The 16,279-nt window shown below is 36.0% G+C and overlaps 1 protein-coding gene across 3 annotated transcripts in view; it reads right to left on the bottom strand.

Moving 5' to 3' along the window:
- TBC1D16 (TBC1 domain family member 16) overlaps positions 1-16,279 on the bottom strand; it is a 119,643-nt gene that overhangs the window by 11,872 nt on the left and 91,492 nt on the right. For 2 of the 3 annotated variants that reach the window (XM_044674407.1, XM_044674406.1), the window contains exons 3-4: positions 1,821-1,982; positions 311-458 (exon numbers count right to left, since the gene is read on the bottom strand). In XM_044674407.1, coding sequence (XP_044530342.1) covers positions 311-458; positions 1,821-1,982 — 310 coding nt within the window. Of the gene's footprint in view, positions 1-310; positions 459-1,820; positions 2,019-16,279 lie in introns of all 3 variants that reach the window. The other variant, XM_044674405.1, reaches the window with a different exon arrangement.

Raw genomic sequence — 16,279 nt, 5'->3', positions numbered from 1 at the left:
TACATTTTTTCAAAACCAAAGTTGTTGATGTATCAGCCACTTTACTAACATTAGCAGCCCCAAACCATCATTGTATGTGCTCATTGTGTGCACATATACATACACATTGTCTTGTACAAACCCTATTCCACTGAGAAATAAAAAGTCAGAGATATTCTCAGGTGATCCAGTATGCCCAAGATTACTGAACAAGAATTTGCCCTCAAACCTGGTGAATAGCCTTCCATAGGTTCTCTCCCTCTCAGTCTTCATGGCTGACAGAAGATGGAGACTATTGTTTTTCAAATTCTTTGCTTTCTTGATGGGTTACCTGGTCTTTGAGGTGAGTTTCTGTACAGTGTTTCCACTGCTGAAAAACTTCTGACAGTTTATCCAGACCACCATGGTGAAAATGGAAGATCTTGTACTGACTTTCTCGGCTAGCAACAACCAGCTGCCCACTGGTACAGGCCTCATCGCTAAAGGACAGTAGAAAGAGGGGACAAGAAGAGACGGATGAATATGTAAACATGGGTTTTTATTTCCAAGTATAATCAGGGAGCATGGTTAACATCAGAAGCAAGAAACAGTCCCAAAGGAGTTTGGCTAAGGATAGAGAAACAATAACCATCTTCCACATTGCTGAAGAAAGGAAAATATTCTTATTCCATGGGGTGTGAAAGCTCATGCTGCTCAAGTGACAGGGTACCATTCCTACCTCTTTTCCTCCCTGAAGAAATGCCAGTATGTTTTCCTCACTTAGAAACCTTAGTCTGAAGTTCCTCACTCACTCACTCGGAAACTGGGAAAACTGTCAGATTTATAGCATGTGGAAGGGAATCTTGCACTCAAGAAAAAAGCTGGTGATAGCATCAATCCAAACAAAGATGATCTCTAAGACAGCTTCCATTAAGCCAGAAAGAACAATTTGTAGGAGAGATGCTTGAGTAAGTACTCTTTGTATAACTTAGATGGTTTTCTGGAAGAATCCTCTGGGGACACATACATCAGAGACTGTAGTTTATTGGCTTTTGACTTTGAAAATTCATTATTAGTAAAATTGCCTGTTTATTCCAATTGCAGGTGTTCCTAGGTGATGTATTAGTCAAAAGCCTTTTACTATCCTGATTAACCATGAAAAATAAAAGAGACTACACTATGATTATTAAAAAAAATCACAGACTACTCATCTAAGTGGAAAAAAAAGGAACCCTAATAGGGGGCAGCTGGGTAGCTCAGTGGATTGAGAGCCAGGCCTAGAGATGGGAGGTCCTAAGTTCAAATCTGGCCTCAGACACTTCCCAGCTGTGTGACCCTGGGCAAGTCACTTGACCCCCATTGCCTACCCTTACCACTCTTCTGCCTTGGAGCCAATACAGAGTATTTTCTCCAAGACAGAAGGTAGGGGTTTAAAAAAAAAAAGGAGCCCTAATAAAGGAAACCATAGACCTTGGACCCATTGTGGGAAATGGACCTTCTCACACCCTCGATTAAATATAATAGATAACCTTCATGTAGAAAAATCTGTAGCAGTCTTTTAAGATGTCCTCCTCAAAGCTACAGTTCCGAGAAATATAAGCCTACCATTATTCATGAAACTCAATTAGATAGCATACTTGACAATATTAAAAAGATGGAAACAAACACTTGGAAATGCTGGCATCGGTAGTGACTGACCAGGACCCTGGATCTACACCACAGAACTTGAGCAAACACCATAGAAGGCCAATTCTCAGTCAATACAATAGCTGCAAAGACAGTATATCAAGCATGTCTCTGGGCTGCTTTGAGAAGCTCCCAGGCTGGTAAGTGCTGAGAGGTAGATAAGAAAACCATCTTACCTATAGAAAAGTCGGAGAGACCTCATTTGTCCCAAGTCAACCCTAAATACCCCGCAGATCTGTTCAAGGGCAAACACCTTTTGCTGCTCATCCCATTTTGAGTTCTGCAGTTGGCCACTGTTCTCAGGGAACTGAAGGCTGGTGTCAAGGCTGGAGGTGGAGCTGGTGGAACAAGTCATGTGATTGTCACATGTCTCTCTGCACGCCGGAGGCCAGATGGAGAGAGGGGGAAATGCTAAGTCAATTTAAAATAGATATTAAATTCTAGTCACTTTAAAATATAGTAGAGCCCCATTATATAGTGCAGGGGCCTGAGATGAATCTTATTTTAATTCAGATAAAAGAATACTTTAACATTCACATTTCATACAGGTTGAATATTTGGAAAAAATTGTTTTGGTTTACAAAAAAACTTTCTAGTAATCGCAGGAATAGTAATAATAACAACTCACATATCACTTTATATCCATATGTTTGATCCTTCTAACAATTCTAGTATTTCAACTATCTCCATTTTAGAGAAAAGAAAACTAAAGCTCAAAAAAGATCAATGATTTTTCCAAAGTCAATCAGCTAATAAATGATGGAATTGAGATCTGAATTTTATTTTTCTGACTCCAGTTTTGGTGTTTTCTTGATTACTCTATCCTGTTCATTACCACACAATCTGTACATACCAAAGATCAACCTCTGACCTTTAGAAACATGGCAACCACATGACAGAATAAACATGATTTGGTATGTTTAGCCTAAAAGGTTGAGTCATTTGTCCTACCCAGCTTTCCAAAACCAACATAAAAGAGATCTACTGTAAGAATTTTAAACTCCTTTAGCATTTTAAAAACAGAAATAAAACACAAGCATACAAGCTTTAAGAACTAAAGGAGGAAAAACTTATGCTTTGAAATCTCACTTTCTTAAGTGGAAGTTATAAGATGTCTATGACTTGAGAACCCAAAAATTAAAAAAAAAGGGAATAATGTGTTTTCAGAAATGATTAGTTTCTAGAAGAACTCACCACCTAGTCCATGTGGTGAAGATATCTTCTTTCCTATATGCTTGACTAAGCTGACATGGGAATACACTGACATGACTGACATGGGAATGCAATGGCCTCAGAGCAGGACCACTTGGGTTTTCTAGGCCTGGATCTGCTTTGAAGCAGTTATAAGGCCCTTGAACAAGTCATTTCACAACTCTCTGGCTCTCAGTTTCCTCATCTATAAAATGAGGAGGTTAGATTAGATGATCTCTAAGGTCCCTTCTGAATGAAACATAACATAAAACTGATTTTCTGGCACTTCTGTTCCTGAATATATACCTGTATTCTTGTAATAAATAAAAGTCCAACTTTGGTTACAGAGGGTCCATGGACCCATAACACAACATGGAGGCTCCCAAAAAAGGCTGAGAGATTTGACTGTCTTCTCAAGTGAGCCCTGACTGAGCTGTAATGTGAAATTATTGTTTGCAAAACAAGGCAAGTAGCAGGTATAAAGCCAACCCCCCGCTATGCCACTTTACGTGCTGTTTTATAATCTGCTTATTGAACAATGTAGGCATTCAGCTGCTGAAAAAGCACATGCTCAGCACACATAACCCAGGCTGGTCTTTCGTTCAAACTCTGGCAGGCTCAGAGAAGCATAGAAGGCTAGCATTATTTCCAGTGTCACCAAAGGCTTTAAGGTACTATCATCTTCCTTTCCTCGTTATTATTAACAGTTACAACACTGTACTTTAAAAAGTAATTTTCAGAGTTCATAATACTCTTCCTTTTCCTCACCCTTGAGAGGAAAGTAGAGATGTCCAGAAAACAAAGAAAAGCATTTCAGTTGGATGGAAGGCAAACAGAATTCCCACTATCCTACTGCTTAGACCTGAAAGAGTTCCTCATGTAGAAGGAAATATGAGTCATAAAGGAGAAAAAGCATAGAGTTGAAATGAATTACCAGCCAAGATCATCAAATGACTATATGCAGATTTATATTTATACTATTTTAGAACTTCTAAAACAAGCTTCATTGGAGTTAACAATTGCTTGCTGAGCACCTGCTATACGTAACATTATGGTATTCAGAGAATACTTTTACTCTACTCATGACTAATAAAAGTTTAAGTCAAAGGGGTATAGCCTTGTGGTCTATTATGAGGTACTCTTAATATACTCAGTACCTTGACCTACTTATGATTAGTATATAAAACCAGAAATATTAAAGCTATGAGAGGAAAAAATTTCCTTCCTTCCCCCATTTCCTGTCCCCTTCCTCTTAGGAAAAAAATGGAGAGAACACTGAAATAATAGGAGTTTCTGGTGGTCTTTAAAGAAACAAAAATAATATGGTTACTGAACATAAAACAAAAAACATTGAATTTAACTTGATTTTTAAAAAACTATTTGGCTTATGAATAAAAGTACAATTACAAATATACTACTCGAATTAACTTAAAATTTTTTGTTAAAAAGTTTGACTTAACTTTAAGTAAACTCATATTTCAGTTTTTGCTAGTTTACAAAAAGTAGACTTGAAAACAATGGAAACTATTAAAATAATAAAACAAGAAAAAATTAACTTAATGTTTAATAAATTGTCAGATAGTCGCTTTTGGGAAGGGACATGAAAGGAGAAAAGGAAAACATGCTTTAAATAAGCTATTTTATTTAAGTCACAGGGCCTAAGATATCTTACTTTCCAAATCCTTTCAAATTCTAAGACCTATAGACTTGCTTTTTTACTTCTACTTGTCCTGAAGTTTCTTAATAGGTAAGTCATTAACTTGTTTCTTTCAAAAACCATTTTTATTGATAAAGATATCAATATTATATTATATTGCATTCATTTAAAAACATATACTTCCCTGCATTGAAGTGAATGGTCCCTTTGTAATAAAAAATAAAGAAAAAAGGTAATTCAATAAGGCCAGCCAACAATCAACTAACCAGTCAATGAATGCGTATTTATTAAATGCTTACTATATATAAGGTATTGTGTAAAAACATTGGTTAAGCATAAAAAAGTGAAAAGAGTCTTTGCCCTCAAAGAACTAAAACAATACATAAGCTGATACAAGACACATACAAAACAAATGGAGTTCATAACATTAGAAAGGAAGACAATTGGAGGTGAGGGTAGAGGAAATGGGGAAGGACCAGGAGAGAAGCAGGAAAGGTTCCCTGCAGAAGGTGTCACTTGAGCTGAGGCTCAAAGGAAGCCAGGGAATGAAGATATAGACGGAATCATTCTAGGCAACAGTGCAGTAACAGGGAAATGGAGGGTTGTGTGTGAGGAACAGTAAGAAGACCAGTATGGTTGGATTGTACAATGCAAGGAGGTAGGGTAGATCGCAAGAAAACTGTAACGGAGGGAAGAAACCAAATTATGAATGGTTTTAAATGTCAAATAAAGATTCAGAAACTGACTGGACATGTGGGATGATTGAAAAAGACAAAGCAAGCAGTTGGGAACCTAATGATACAAACAAAGGGAGAAAAAAGACAGTCCCTCTCTTCCAAATTGGTTTCCAGAAAGGCTGAACCAATAATTCACATCTCCCTTGAAACAATGCATTAATGTGCCTTCTTTCAACTTCTTAAACATAATGGATATGACCAAGGATTGACTTTTTTGGTCATCAATTGCCAATTTGCCTGATATGTGTTGAAATCTCAGAGTTGTATGTATTTGCCCTTCCTCTTATTAATGATTTGGAGCATTCTCATATATACTTAATGATTCACAGTTCTTCTTTAGAGAATAGTTTGTTCATATCCTTTGACCACTTATCTACTGGAGAATGGATTTTGGCTTATTTCTGTTGGTTTTCTATTTCTCAGATACCAGACCCATAGAAATATTTGATACAAAAATTTTTCCATTGATCACTTTTTTAACTTATGATTTCCTTATAACAACTTAAGAGACCAAAAAGAACAATTTCATATAGACAAAGAATTAACTTTTTATACATTACTTTAAAAATGGTCCCATCTGTTCTTTTCTGCGCATTTAAAAAATGTTTTTAATGTCTCTCTTTTTTCCCCATCAATATTAATAACCCCTACCCCAATAAAAAAGCTGAGAGGAAGGGGCAAAAAAAATGAACCTTTGTAACAATTAAGTAGTCAGGCTAAACAAATCCAAACAGCAGTCCTATAAAAAAAACTTTCTGCATCCTAATTCCATCAAGTCTCTTTTGTGGTAACATGCTTCATCATAGATCTTTTGGAGATATGTTAGTCACTCCCTTAATAGTAATAATAAACACTATACAAGAGTTTAAGTGCTTTGTAAGAAGGAAAATTTAAGTAATTATAGATATATATTAAAATATGTGGCCGTCAGGAATCAACAATTCAGGTTGATTCCGTAATTAAATCAGACCCAAGTCAGCATCGGGTTGAAGAGTTTATTTACAATCAGGTAGGTAAAAAGTAGGAATAAAGAGAAAGGGAGAGGCTAGTCCAGGCCTGGACAGAGAGAGAAGAAGGTTATAAAGCTAAATAAATGAAGCTGTAAGCCACAAGGCCCAACAGCCAGATAGGCAGAGTTTAGAATTGGCCCAGCTAGGCCAAGGAAGTCAGCCTAACTTACCCACATGACAATACAGAGTGTAAGCGTTCTGTGGTCTCAGGAGATGCTTCTGCTCCCAGTTCGAGACGGCAACACCTCCCACAGGAAGTTCACTAACTTACTTAAAGAGATAGTGTCTTTCATCACTTCCTGTGGTCCACCTCTAATTCAAATGGACAAATGGCAGTTTTGACATTGATTTGGACTGCCCAAAGGGCAGTCCCTTATTCTTGATTTGTTACTTATTGTCACGTGTGGGTAACTCGTCTCCCCTCCCCACTAAGGGAGGTTAGGATTACATCATTTCTACGCCTAGGATGGGTAGATTTTTGACTATTAATGGGCTCGAGCTAATTCCATTTACACAATCCCCCCTGATGATCATATTGGGTGCCTAGTCACCCCAAGTGATCATGTTACACAAACATCTTTTACCACAAAGGTCTTCTAACTACAATAGTTAGAGATAAGAGGGAAATGGAAAAGAGAGAAAGCAAAACCAATGTTTTGCTAAGCGAGTTGACAAAAAAACCAATTGGGGGCAGTCCCCTATTGGCATATCATGTACAATTAAAGTAGCTGTTCAAAACCCATCAGTCCATTCATTAGTACCCAAAGTTCATTCTGGATCGCTTAATGCAACAAACCCCATCAGTTCAATCAATTGCAACCCAAAGTTCATTCTGGATCTCTTGATTAAACGTAGGTTCTTCAGGCATCTCTCTGCAAACAGTTCATTCTCTGGATTAAGGAATCAGCAACTTTCTTTCCCTGAGAATTTTTCTCAAACAAAACAAAAATTAAATCTTGTATATAATAAAATACGATTAATCTTGGATTTTATAAAAATACAATCCCCCCTGACGTGGGTATTTAGAAAGAAATACCCAGATCAGCTCAATATATATATTTGAGTGATGGGGTTGTATGAGTCAATTCAAAAGAAAAAAAAGAAAGAAAAAAATATAAAAATCAAATAGAAGAAAATTGAAGCTTTTGAAAAAGAAAGGCATTAAAATCAAAATCAAAATAGCAAAAGTTATGTACATAAAATTTTTTGAAGAAAACAAAATAAAATTATAACAGGCCCTTGTATTAGGGTCTAATCAATTATAATTTCCATCCTACTAGTCTGTAGGATACAATGCAGTAATACTGCATTTACCCATTTGCAGCTAAGACTACAGGAAGTTGCCATTCTATAAGAGAGAAAAAAGGACCAGATTTAAATGCAAGGGAAGCGTCTGTCCTTCCCTTTACTCTCAGGAATATATGGGTGAGCCAGATAATAGCCAACCTGCGGTACCTGACTGGCAGTGTAGTTCGGAGAGTCCTACGTCTTAACATATGTTAAGCGTCGCAGCTTCTGTTCTTACACTGAGTTCAAGTCCTCAGTGTTGGTGTGAGGGTACCTCAATCCCACCTGTATATGTATGATCTCTTTAACCTTGTGCTCCTTGGCACTGTGCAGATGTTCTCATAAATCCCATTGGATTTGTCGGTCGGTCTTCATGACCTTGTGCTTTCCTTAGCACCATTAATGGCTCATGTGTTCCCTTCTCCTGGAATTAGACAGAAGCATTAATCACAGTCCCATAACATTTAACAATGTATGGCAAGTTCTTGGAGTCTAAACCTTGTGAGTAAGCAGTAATATTACAGCAAATATATATATGGCATTGCAAAAAATAATGAAAAAATTAAGTGATTATATGTACTCAAGTACAAGAAATGAGAAAAAAGACAAAAAGTATCAATTATTCTATTAAAAGATATTAGGAAAATCAATAAGAAAATTAAAATAAAATCAGGGAAAGAATCAAGACAAACCAATGATTCCAAATTAGCATCCATGAGTCCATGAACTGTTATCTCCAATGCAGGTAACAGGAAACAGCCAATCAGGTTCAATAGAAGATGCCCTCTTTACATGTGAGCAATGAATCCAAGAGTCCTTTTCTCCGATCTTTATAGCTGTTGGGGTGGTTAATAAAATTTCAAACCGGCCATCCCATGAAGGCTGGGTTGCCCCAGTGCACTGGAAGTTCTTTATATACACTTTGTCTCCTGGATTCAGGTCGTGAAGTGAAAAGTCTATTGGTCCTGCTTGTACTACAGTTCCAGATTCATGGAGTTCACGCAGTCTGTGTTGTAATTCCTGTATATAGGAAGCAATAGAAGTATCTCCTCCTAATAGTGATGTATATGCAGGAGAAAAAGGTTTAGCCTGTATAGGAGGATGTCCAAAAAGCATCTCATATGGTGAGATGTGTAGATCTCCCCTAGGTCTGCTTCTAAGATAAAATAGAGCTAGAGGGAGAATTTCAGGCCATTTTAGATGTGTCTCAGTACATAATTTGCCAATCATGGTTTTAAGTTCTCTGTTCATCCGTTCAACTTGGCCTGAGCTCTGGGGATGATATGGTACATGGAATTTTGGAGTTATCCCCAGGCATGAATATATTTCAGATAAAACTGAATCAGTAAAGTGACTCCCTCTGTCCGAGTCAATACGTGCAGGCAGACCAAAATGAGGAATGATTTCTTTTAAAAGCACCTTGGCAACAACGGCTGATGTGGCTCGGGCAGCAGGAAATGCTTCCAGCCACCTGGTCAGTTGATCCACTATGACCAGACAGAATTTATATTGTCCAGCCTTTGGCATTGTTATGAAATCAATTTGTAGGTGCTCAAAAGGTGTGTAAGCCAATGGACGCCCACCAAAAGCCTTGCCACGAAAAGCGTGTTGGTTATATGCTTGGCAAGTAGGGCAAGCTGCACACACTTTAGAGGCTATAGTGGTTATGCCAGGAGCTATCCATACTCTCTTAACAGAGTCCATGATGCCCTGGGTACCAAAATGACCATTTTTATGAATAGATTGGCAAATTTGGCGATAAAAGTGTCTAGGGAGCAGGGGTTTTCCTTCAGAGGACACCCATACTCCATTTATCTGTTTGGCTTTAAATTTCTGCTTCCATTTTGTTACTTCCTTCTCATCATAGGAAAGTGATTAATTTAAGTCATCAGTGGTTGTTAATGTTAAAATTAATTCAGGCCCTTCTATAGCTGCTAGCTTTGCAGCAATATCTGCCCGATTATTTCCCTTAGACACAGGGTCAGTGCCACCTGTATGAGCAAAGCAGTGAACTACAGCTAGGGCTTTAGGTAGCTGGAGAGCAGAAAGAACTTCATTAATAATTTTTGCATTACCTATAGATTTTCCAGCTGAGGTTAAAAATCCTCTCTGGAGCCATAACATACCCACTGCATGACATATTCCAAATGCATATCGAGAATCCGTATAAATTGTAGCCTTTTTATCTTTGGCAATTATACATGCATGTTTTAGAGCTATGAGTTCTGTGGCTTGAGCACTTAGATTTGAGGGCAGTGAAGCTGACCATACAGTGTTAAATTCTGTAACTACAGCAGCTCCAGTGTAGTGTATGCCATCCCTCATAAATGAAGAGCCATCAGTAAATAAAACTAGATCAGGATTCTCTAAAGGAGTGTCCAAGAGATTGTCTCGAGGCTTTTCAGCCATGGACACTAGTGTTTCACAATTATGTAAAGGTTCTTCTGAAACTGGTAAATCTGGAAGTAAGGTGGCTGGGTTAAGGGTTGTACAACGTTTTAAAGTAATATTTTCATTATTTAGCAAGGTTATTTCATACCTTGTAATTCTCTGATCAGAAAATGCCTGTGTTCTATGTCTTAGCAGTAATGCTTCCACTTCATGCGGGCACATAATTGTTAATGGGCATCCCAATACCCGTTGGACCACGGGAAATGTAGTTTGGTACATTTCCCAAATTTCACTTTTACAGCTTCAAAGTCTTTTTTTTTTTTTTTTGCTTGTTTTAAAAACATCACTGATCCTGAATTGTTCTGGTTCTCCTTACTTCATACTGTATCCATTTGCAATACCTAAGATTCTCTGCAATTATCCTTAAATATTTTTTAATGTTAAAGTTAATATTCAATTACCATTCACAATATCATAGTTTGTTAAGCCATTCTTCAATTGGAAAACTCCTTTCCTTTAAATTCTAGTACTTCAAATTCCACCCCCCAACCCTACTTTTAATCTCATCAGGATCAGGAAGTCTATTTTGCTTGTGACAAATCTTTCCCCAGTATTATCCTCCCTCCAACCTTCTATTCCATCCCCATATTTTTCTATTGAGTTTAATTATTTCTAAATCAACTCTCCTTTGTTTAAGGTAAGAATGAAGTTCATCGTATGCCCTATAAAACTATAAAGCTGGCTATAAAACTGTGCATATCCTTTGATATCACTCTGGGGTCTGTATTTTAAAAACATAATTTTAAAAAGGGGAAGGTCTTACTTGTACAAAAATATTTATAGCAGCTCTTTTTGTAGTGGCAAAGAATTAGAAACTGAGGGGATGTCCATTAATTGAAAAATAGCTGAACAAATTATGGTACATGTGATACAGCAATATTGTATGATAATCACATGTGAAAATTTGGCTACACTCAGCAATGCAATGATCTGGGACAATTCTGAAAGACTTATGATGGGGAACTTTATCCAACTCCAGAGGAAAAAACTTTTGGAGTCAGATAGATGCAGATCAAAGCATACTATCTTTCATAACAGTGTATTTACCGTTTTATTTTGGGGTTTTGGTTTTGCATGTGTGTGCTCTTACAACAAAGACCAATATGTTTTGCATGATTTAAAAAAAATGAAGTTCATTTGATGCCTACTCTCCTCACTCCTTCCTCCACATTTCTAATCCTTCTCATGCACTTCAGTTATAAAGACATAGCAAATGTCATTCCCTTCTTCTTTCTTTTTGAAGAGACCCATGTCTCCTTCCCTATTAGAATGTTAGCACTAAAACATCAAAACAGTCTCTCCAATTGCTCAAATAAATTTTCCTTTATAGTCTTTCTGGATTCTTGTGTTTGTATTTAAAATTTTTTGCTCAGCTCTCATCTTTTTCATCAGAAATAATTTAAAGTACCCAATTCTATTAAAAGCACATTTTTATCGAGTTTATATATAGGCTTATACTCAGCCCTGCAGATTAAGTTATTCTTGGTTGTAAGCCTTTATCTTCTGCATTCCTGGGATTTTGACTTTTAAGGTTTTCTTTTGGGAGGTGATGAGTAGATTCTATTTTCACTTTGGCCTCTGGGATTTAATTAATTGTTTTTGTTTTTGCAAGCATAGGGTCTCCCAATCTTGCTCAGGCTGGAAGTACTTACTCATGTTTTTCCCACCTAGGTTGTCTCTTCATTCTTTAGGCCTTTTTTTTAATGCTCCTCTGTGGTTATCATTAGCATTGGATTTAGTATGGGAACCTGTTCAGCTTTACAATCATAGCTCAGAACTCCAAGATCCCAATATCTCAGCTTCTCCAAAAACAAGAACTACAGGTGTGTATCACCTTGTTCTAAAAAATGTAGATAGTCCTCATTTATAATTTGTTGAAACTTAGTGCCCCACTCTTAAAAAGATTTTGAAATAGTCCAATGATTCTGAAATTGTTTTCCTGCTCAATTTTACCCACTTTCAATCTTTCATTTTTTTGACTTATTTTTTGACTTATTGTAATATTTCTTGCTATCTTAGGAAGTCACTGATTTATTTATTCTAATTTTTAGGGAGTTCATTACCTGGTGAGGTTTGTTATTTTTTTTGTTCTAAGACAAATAATTCCCTTCAAGCCAATCAGTTAATAAATATTAAGTGTGCATTATTTGCTTCTCTCAAGTTATTTCATTTTCATTTTTACTTTACCCTTCCCACCCCCACCACCACTCATACTGCTCTATAATCTTCCATATTTTTTTGGTATGAGTCAGGACTTGCATTTTCCTTTTTTCTAAGTGATTTCCTTAGTGATTTCTAAATTTACAATAATTTTGATACTGTGCCTTCTTTTGTTTACTCTTCTCTCCAGCTTTAGTTACTAAGTAGGGGCTTTCTTCCAGGGTTAGGTTCTGCCTCTTGCAGTACTTTTGGTTGGATACTCTAGTTTTACCCTAGGTCATCTGGGTTTCTGTCATGATCTCCTCCAGGGAATCTTTGAAGTTTGGAACACTTAGATTTTGGCCTTCTATGTGATATCTCAGGAGAGTGTGCTAAATACCTTGGAGTGATGTTCTAGTCCTAACCTCAATTGCACTTGTTGCTGTTGTGTCTTTTATTTCCCAGGACTCTCTGTGGGTTTACAACTAGTCTGGGCCTTTCTTGAGGGAGCTATGGGTTCTTGCTATCTTGGAGCTATAAAGAGCCAGGCTCTACCTAGATTTGTGGCTGGGCTTGTTTGTCTTTATGAGTATGAGTTTTTGAGGCAGTCCCCTTTCTTATTGCTTATGGGCTTCTGGTTAATTTTTGTGCTGAACAAGTCTAGAGGAAATTACTTACTATAGTTTCAGATTTTTGCTGGAGTAAAACTGGCAGCCATCTTGGCCAGAAGAATCAACTGCTACCCTAATTAAGCTAATTACACTGGTTTTGTTCACACAAAATCTTTTCAATTTCATGTAAACCAAATTATCTTTATTGTTTTTTGTAATTACCTCTATTCTTGTTTTGGTTAGAAAAGTTTACCCCTACGCATATAATCTGTGAATGATATATAATATCTTTCTTTTCTATTTATAAAAAAATTATATTTATTATTCAGGTTAAATACCTATTTTTAAGGTATGTTTGGTGCAGGTTGATAGGCTAAATGTAATTTTTGTAAAGTCTGCTTTGTAGTTTTCCCCAGAAATTCTTGTCAAATAGGGAGTTCTTTCCTACATAATTTATATTTTCAGGTTTATCAGACACTGGTTTATTGAATTAAATTATTTCTGATTCTTTCTTGTCTGGTCTGTTCCACTGATCTACTTTTTTTTAATGCAAATAGTTTTATTTTAATTTTTTTACTTTTTAAAAACCTTTACCTTCCGTCTTAGAATCAATAGTATGTATTGCTTTTAAGGCAAAAGACTGGTAAGGGTTAGGCAATTTTAAAGTTAAGTGACTTGACCAGGGTCACACAGCTAGGAAGTGTCTGAAGTCAGATTTGAACCTAGAATCTCCTGTTTCTAGGCCTGGCTCTCAATCCACTGAGCCACCCAGCTGTCCCCTAATGTAAATAGTTTTGATAACTACTGCTAATGATATAGTTTGAAGCCTGGAAATACTGGAACCCCTTCATTATTTCTGTTGATATCATATCCTCAAAAAAGAATAGTTTATCTTCCCTTTGTCTATCTTCATGGCTTAAATTTCTTTCTCATCTTATTGGTATTGCTAACAACAGCAGGGAAAATGGAAATATTGCTTTACTCCTATATTTGTTGGGAAGTCTTCTAGTGTTTCCTTAATCATGTATAATCCTACCTTTTGGTTTTAATATACATCTTGCCATATTAAAAAAATCCTTTTATGACTATATTTTGGAGTTTGTTTTTTTAGCATAACACTTCAAGGATTAGTAATAGTAATATTAAAAAAGGAAAAAAGCATAAATGAAACAGAAAACATGAGTATCAGAGGAAAACAGACAAATGACATTGGAACAAGTGTTTGTAGTTGATTAATATTTACTTTTTAAAATAAGCTGTACCTAATAGAAATTCATAATTACATATACAGTCCTCAATTTCTATTTTTCTTCACATTTGGAAATATTTAAAATTCTTAGTATTTGTTAAGTGTAGAATAAAAAAAAAGTATTGAATGGCAGGATTATTAAACTTAAGGACAGTAATAGTAATAAAAAGGAGGGAACGATCATTAAAAATTCTACTAGGGAAAAAAGGGGATCAAAGAAAGGATAGGTTCTGTACTTTGAGGTGTAGAGGAAGACTGACAGGAAAGAAAAGGTAGCATGGTTTAATTCTTAATCTATGCCAAGGAAATATTGTCAAAAGCGAATTGATACAAAAGATGAAGAATTCAAGTCAGCTGATCCAGATATACTAAATTATCAGGAACTGAAATAAATGGCAACATAACTACAGAATGATCAGTAATATTTGAAAAGATCCATGGAAAATGAAGAATGGTACTTCTAGAGAGATTTGAGGATAAAAGCTACTCTAATTTTCAAAGAAGAGACTAGCATCTGCAAACTAAAGTCCAGTGATGTCCAATTCTTAGGAAAATTCTAGAACTACTCATTAAACAGATGGTTAGTGAACATTTAGAAAGGGAAATTTACTCCACTCTGCATCTGCTACTTTGCCTGGTTTCAATTCCAAGGAACAAGATGCCTAAACACTAGATATTCTATCATGTTCAACCCTGCCCCAACTCCCATCCTCCTTCTCAACTTTAGGGCACTCCCATAATTATCAATTCTTTGTTATAACATAAAGAGCTGCTATAAATATTTTTATGCATATGGTGAATTTAGAAATGTATTCTACCAAGTATTCCAAGTATTTTTTAAAACTGTAATAATATATAAATTATTTGCAAAAATAGCAAATGATGGCATCCTATCAAAAATTCTTCTGCCTGAACAAGATTAGAAAAACCTATTTTCGCAAAAAACAAAATACCAAATAGTTTTGATAACTGGTGTTTTAGAATTTAAGCCTTTCAACCAAGGATAACCTACACAGTAAAACTGTGTATAATTCTTTTTTTAAATCTTCATTTTATTTTAATAATAAATTTCCACATAAGTTTTCCAAAATATATGATTCATGTTCTTCCCTCCCCTCTCCCTGAGTTGACAAGTAATTCAATCTGGGTTATACATGTATTATCACTCAAAACATATTTCCATATTATTCATTTTTGTAAGTGAATAATTTTATAAAACCCAAACTCCAAATCATATACCCAAATAATAGGTAATTAATCATAAGTTTTCATCTGCACTTATACTCCAACAGTTCTTTCTCTAGAGGTAGAGAGCATTCTTTTTCATAAGTCCTTCAGAATTGTCTTGGATCATTTTATTGTTGTTAGTAGCAAAGTATCACGTTTGATTATCTCACAATATTTCAGTTACTGTGTATAATGTTCTCCTGGTTTTGCTTATTTCACTTTACATCAATTCATGTAGGTCTTCCAGTTCTTTTTGAAAGAGCAATCATTCTGTTGCTCTTTACTTATAGCACAATAGTATTCCATCACCATAAATACCACCGCTTGGAAGGAAATCCCTTTAGTTTCTAATTCTTTGCCATTGCCACTACAAAAAGTGCAGCTATAAATATTTTTGTACAAACAGGTTCTTTCCCATTTTTTTTTATCTCTTTGGGATACAGATCTAGTAGTGGTATTGCTGGATCAAAAGGCATGCATTCTTTTATAGCCCTTTGGGCATAATTCCAAATTGCCCTACTAGCAATACCAAAGTGTCCCAATTTTGTCACATTCTCTCCAATATTTATTATTTTCCTTTACTGTCATATTGGTCAATCTGCTAGGTTTAAGGTAGTACCTCAGAGTTGTTTTAATTTGCATTTCTCTAATCAAAAGGGACTTAGAACATTTTTTCATATGATTATTGATAGTTTTGATATCTTCATCTGAAAACTATCTATTCATATCCTTTGACTATGCATGTGGGACAGATGTGGCCCCCTGAAATGTTCTATGGGACTGAGGGACATTATTCCTAATCTGACGAATACAATGAGTAGGATACAATACAATGAAACTTCAAAAGAGCTGCCTTAGAAACAGACTGACAGATGAGCATTTCCTTTCCTTTGGACCCCTCTTTAAAAAGTTTGCCCATCACTGGTTGAAGGAAAAGATCAGGACAGGACAGGACAGGACAGGACAGGACAGGACAGGAAAGGAAAGGAAAGGAAAGGAAAGGAAAGGAAAGGAAAGGAAAGGAAAGGAAAGGAAAGGAAAGGAAAGGAAAGGAAAGGAAAGGAAAGGAAAGGAAA

This window comes from Gracilinanus agilis, chromosome 4 (genome assembly GCF_016433145.1).
Source record: "Gracilinanus agilis isolate LMUSP501 chromosome 4, AgileGrace, whole genome shotgun sequence".
NCBI lineage: Eukaryota > Metazoa > Chordata > Mammalia > Didelphimorphia > Didelphidae > Gracilinanus > Gracilinanus agilis.
The sequence above is the reverse complement of the archived record's forward strand: the minus strand, read 5'-3'. Positions and strand labels throughout refer to the sequence as shown.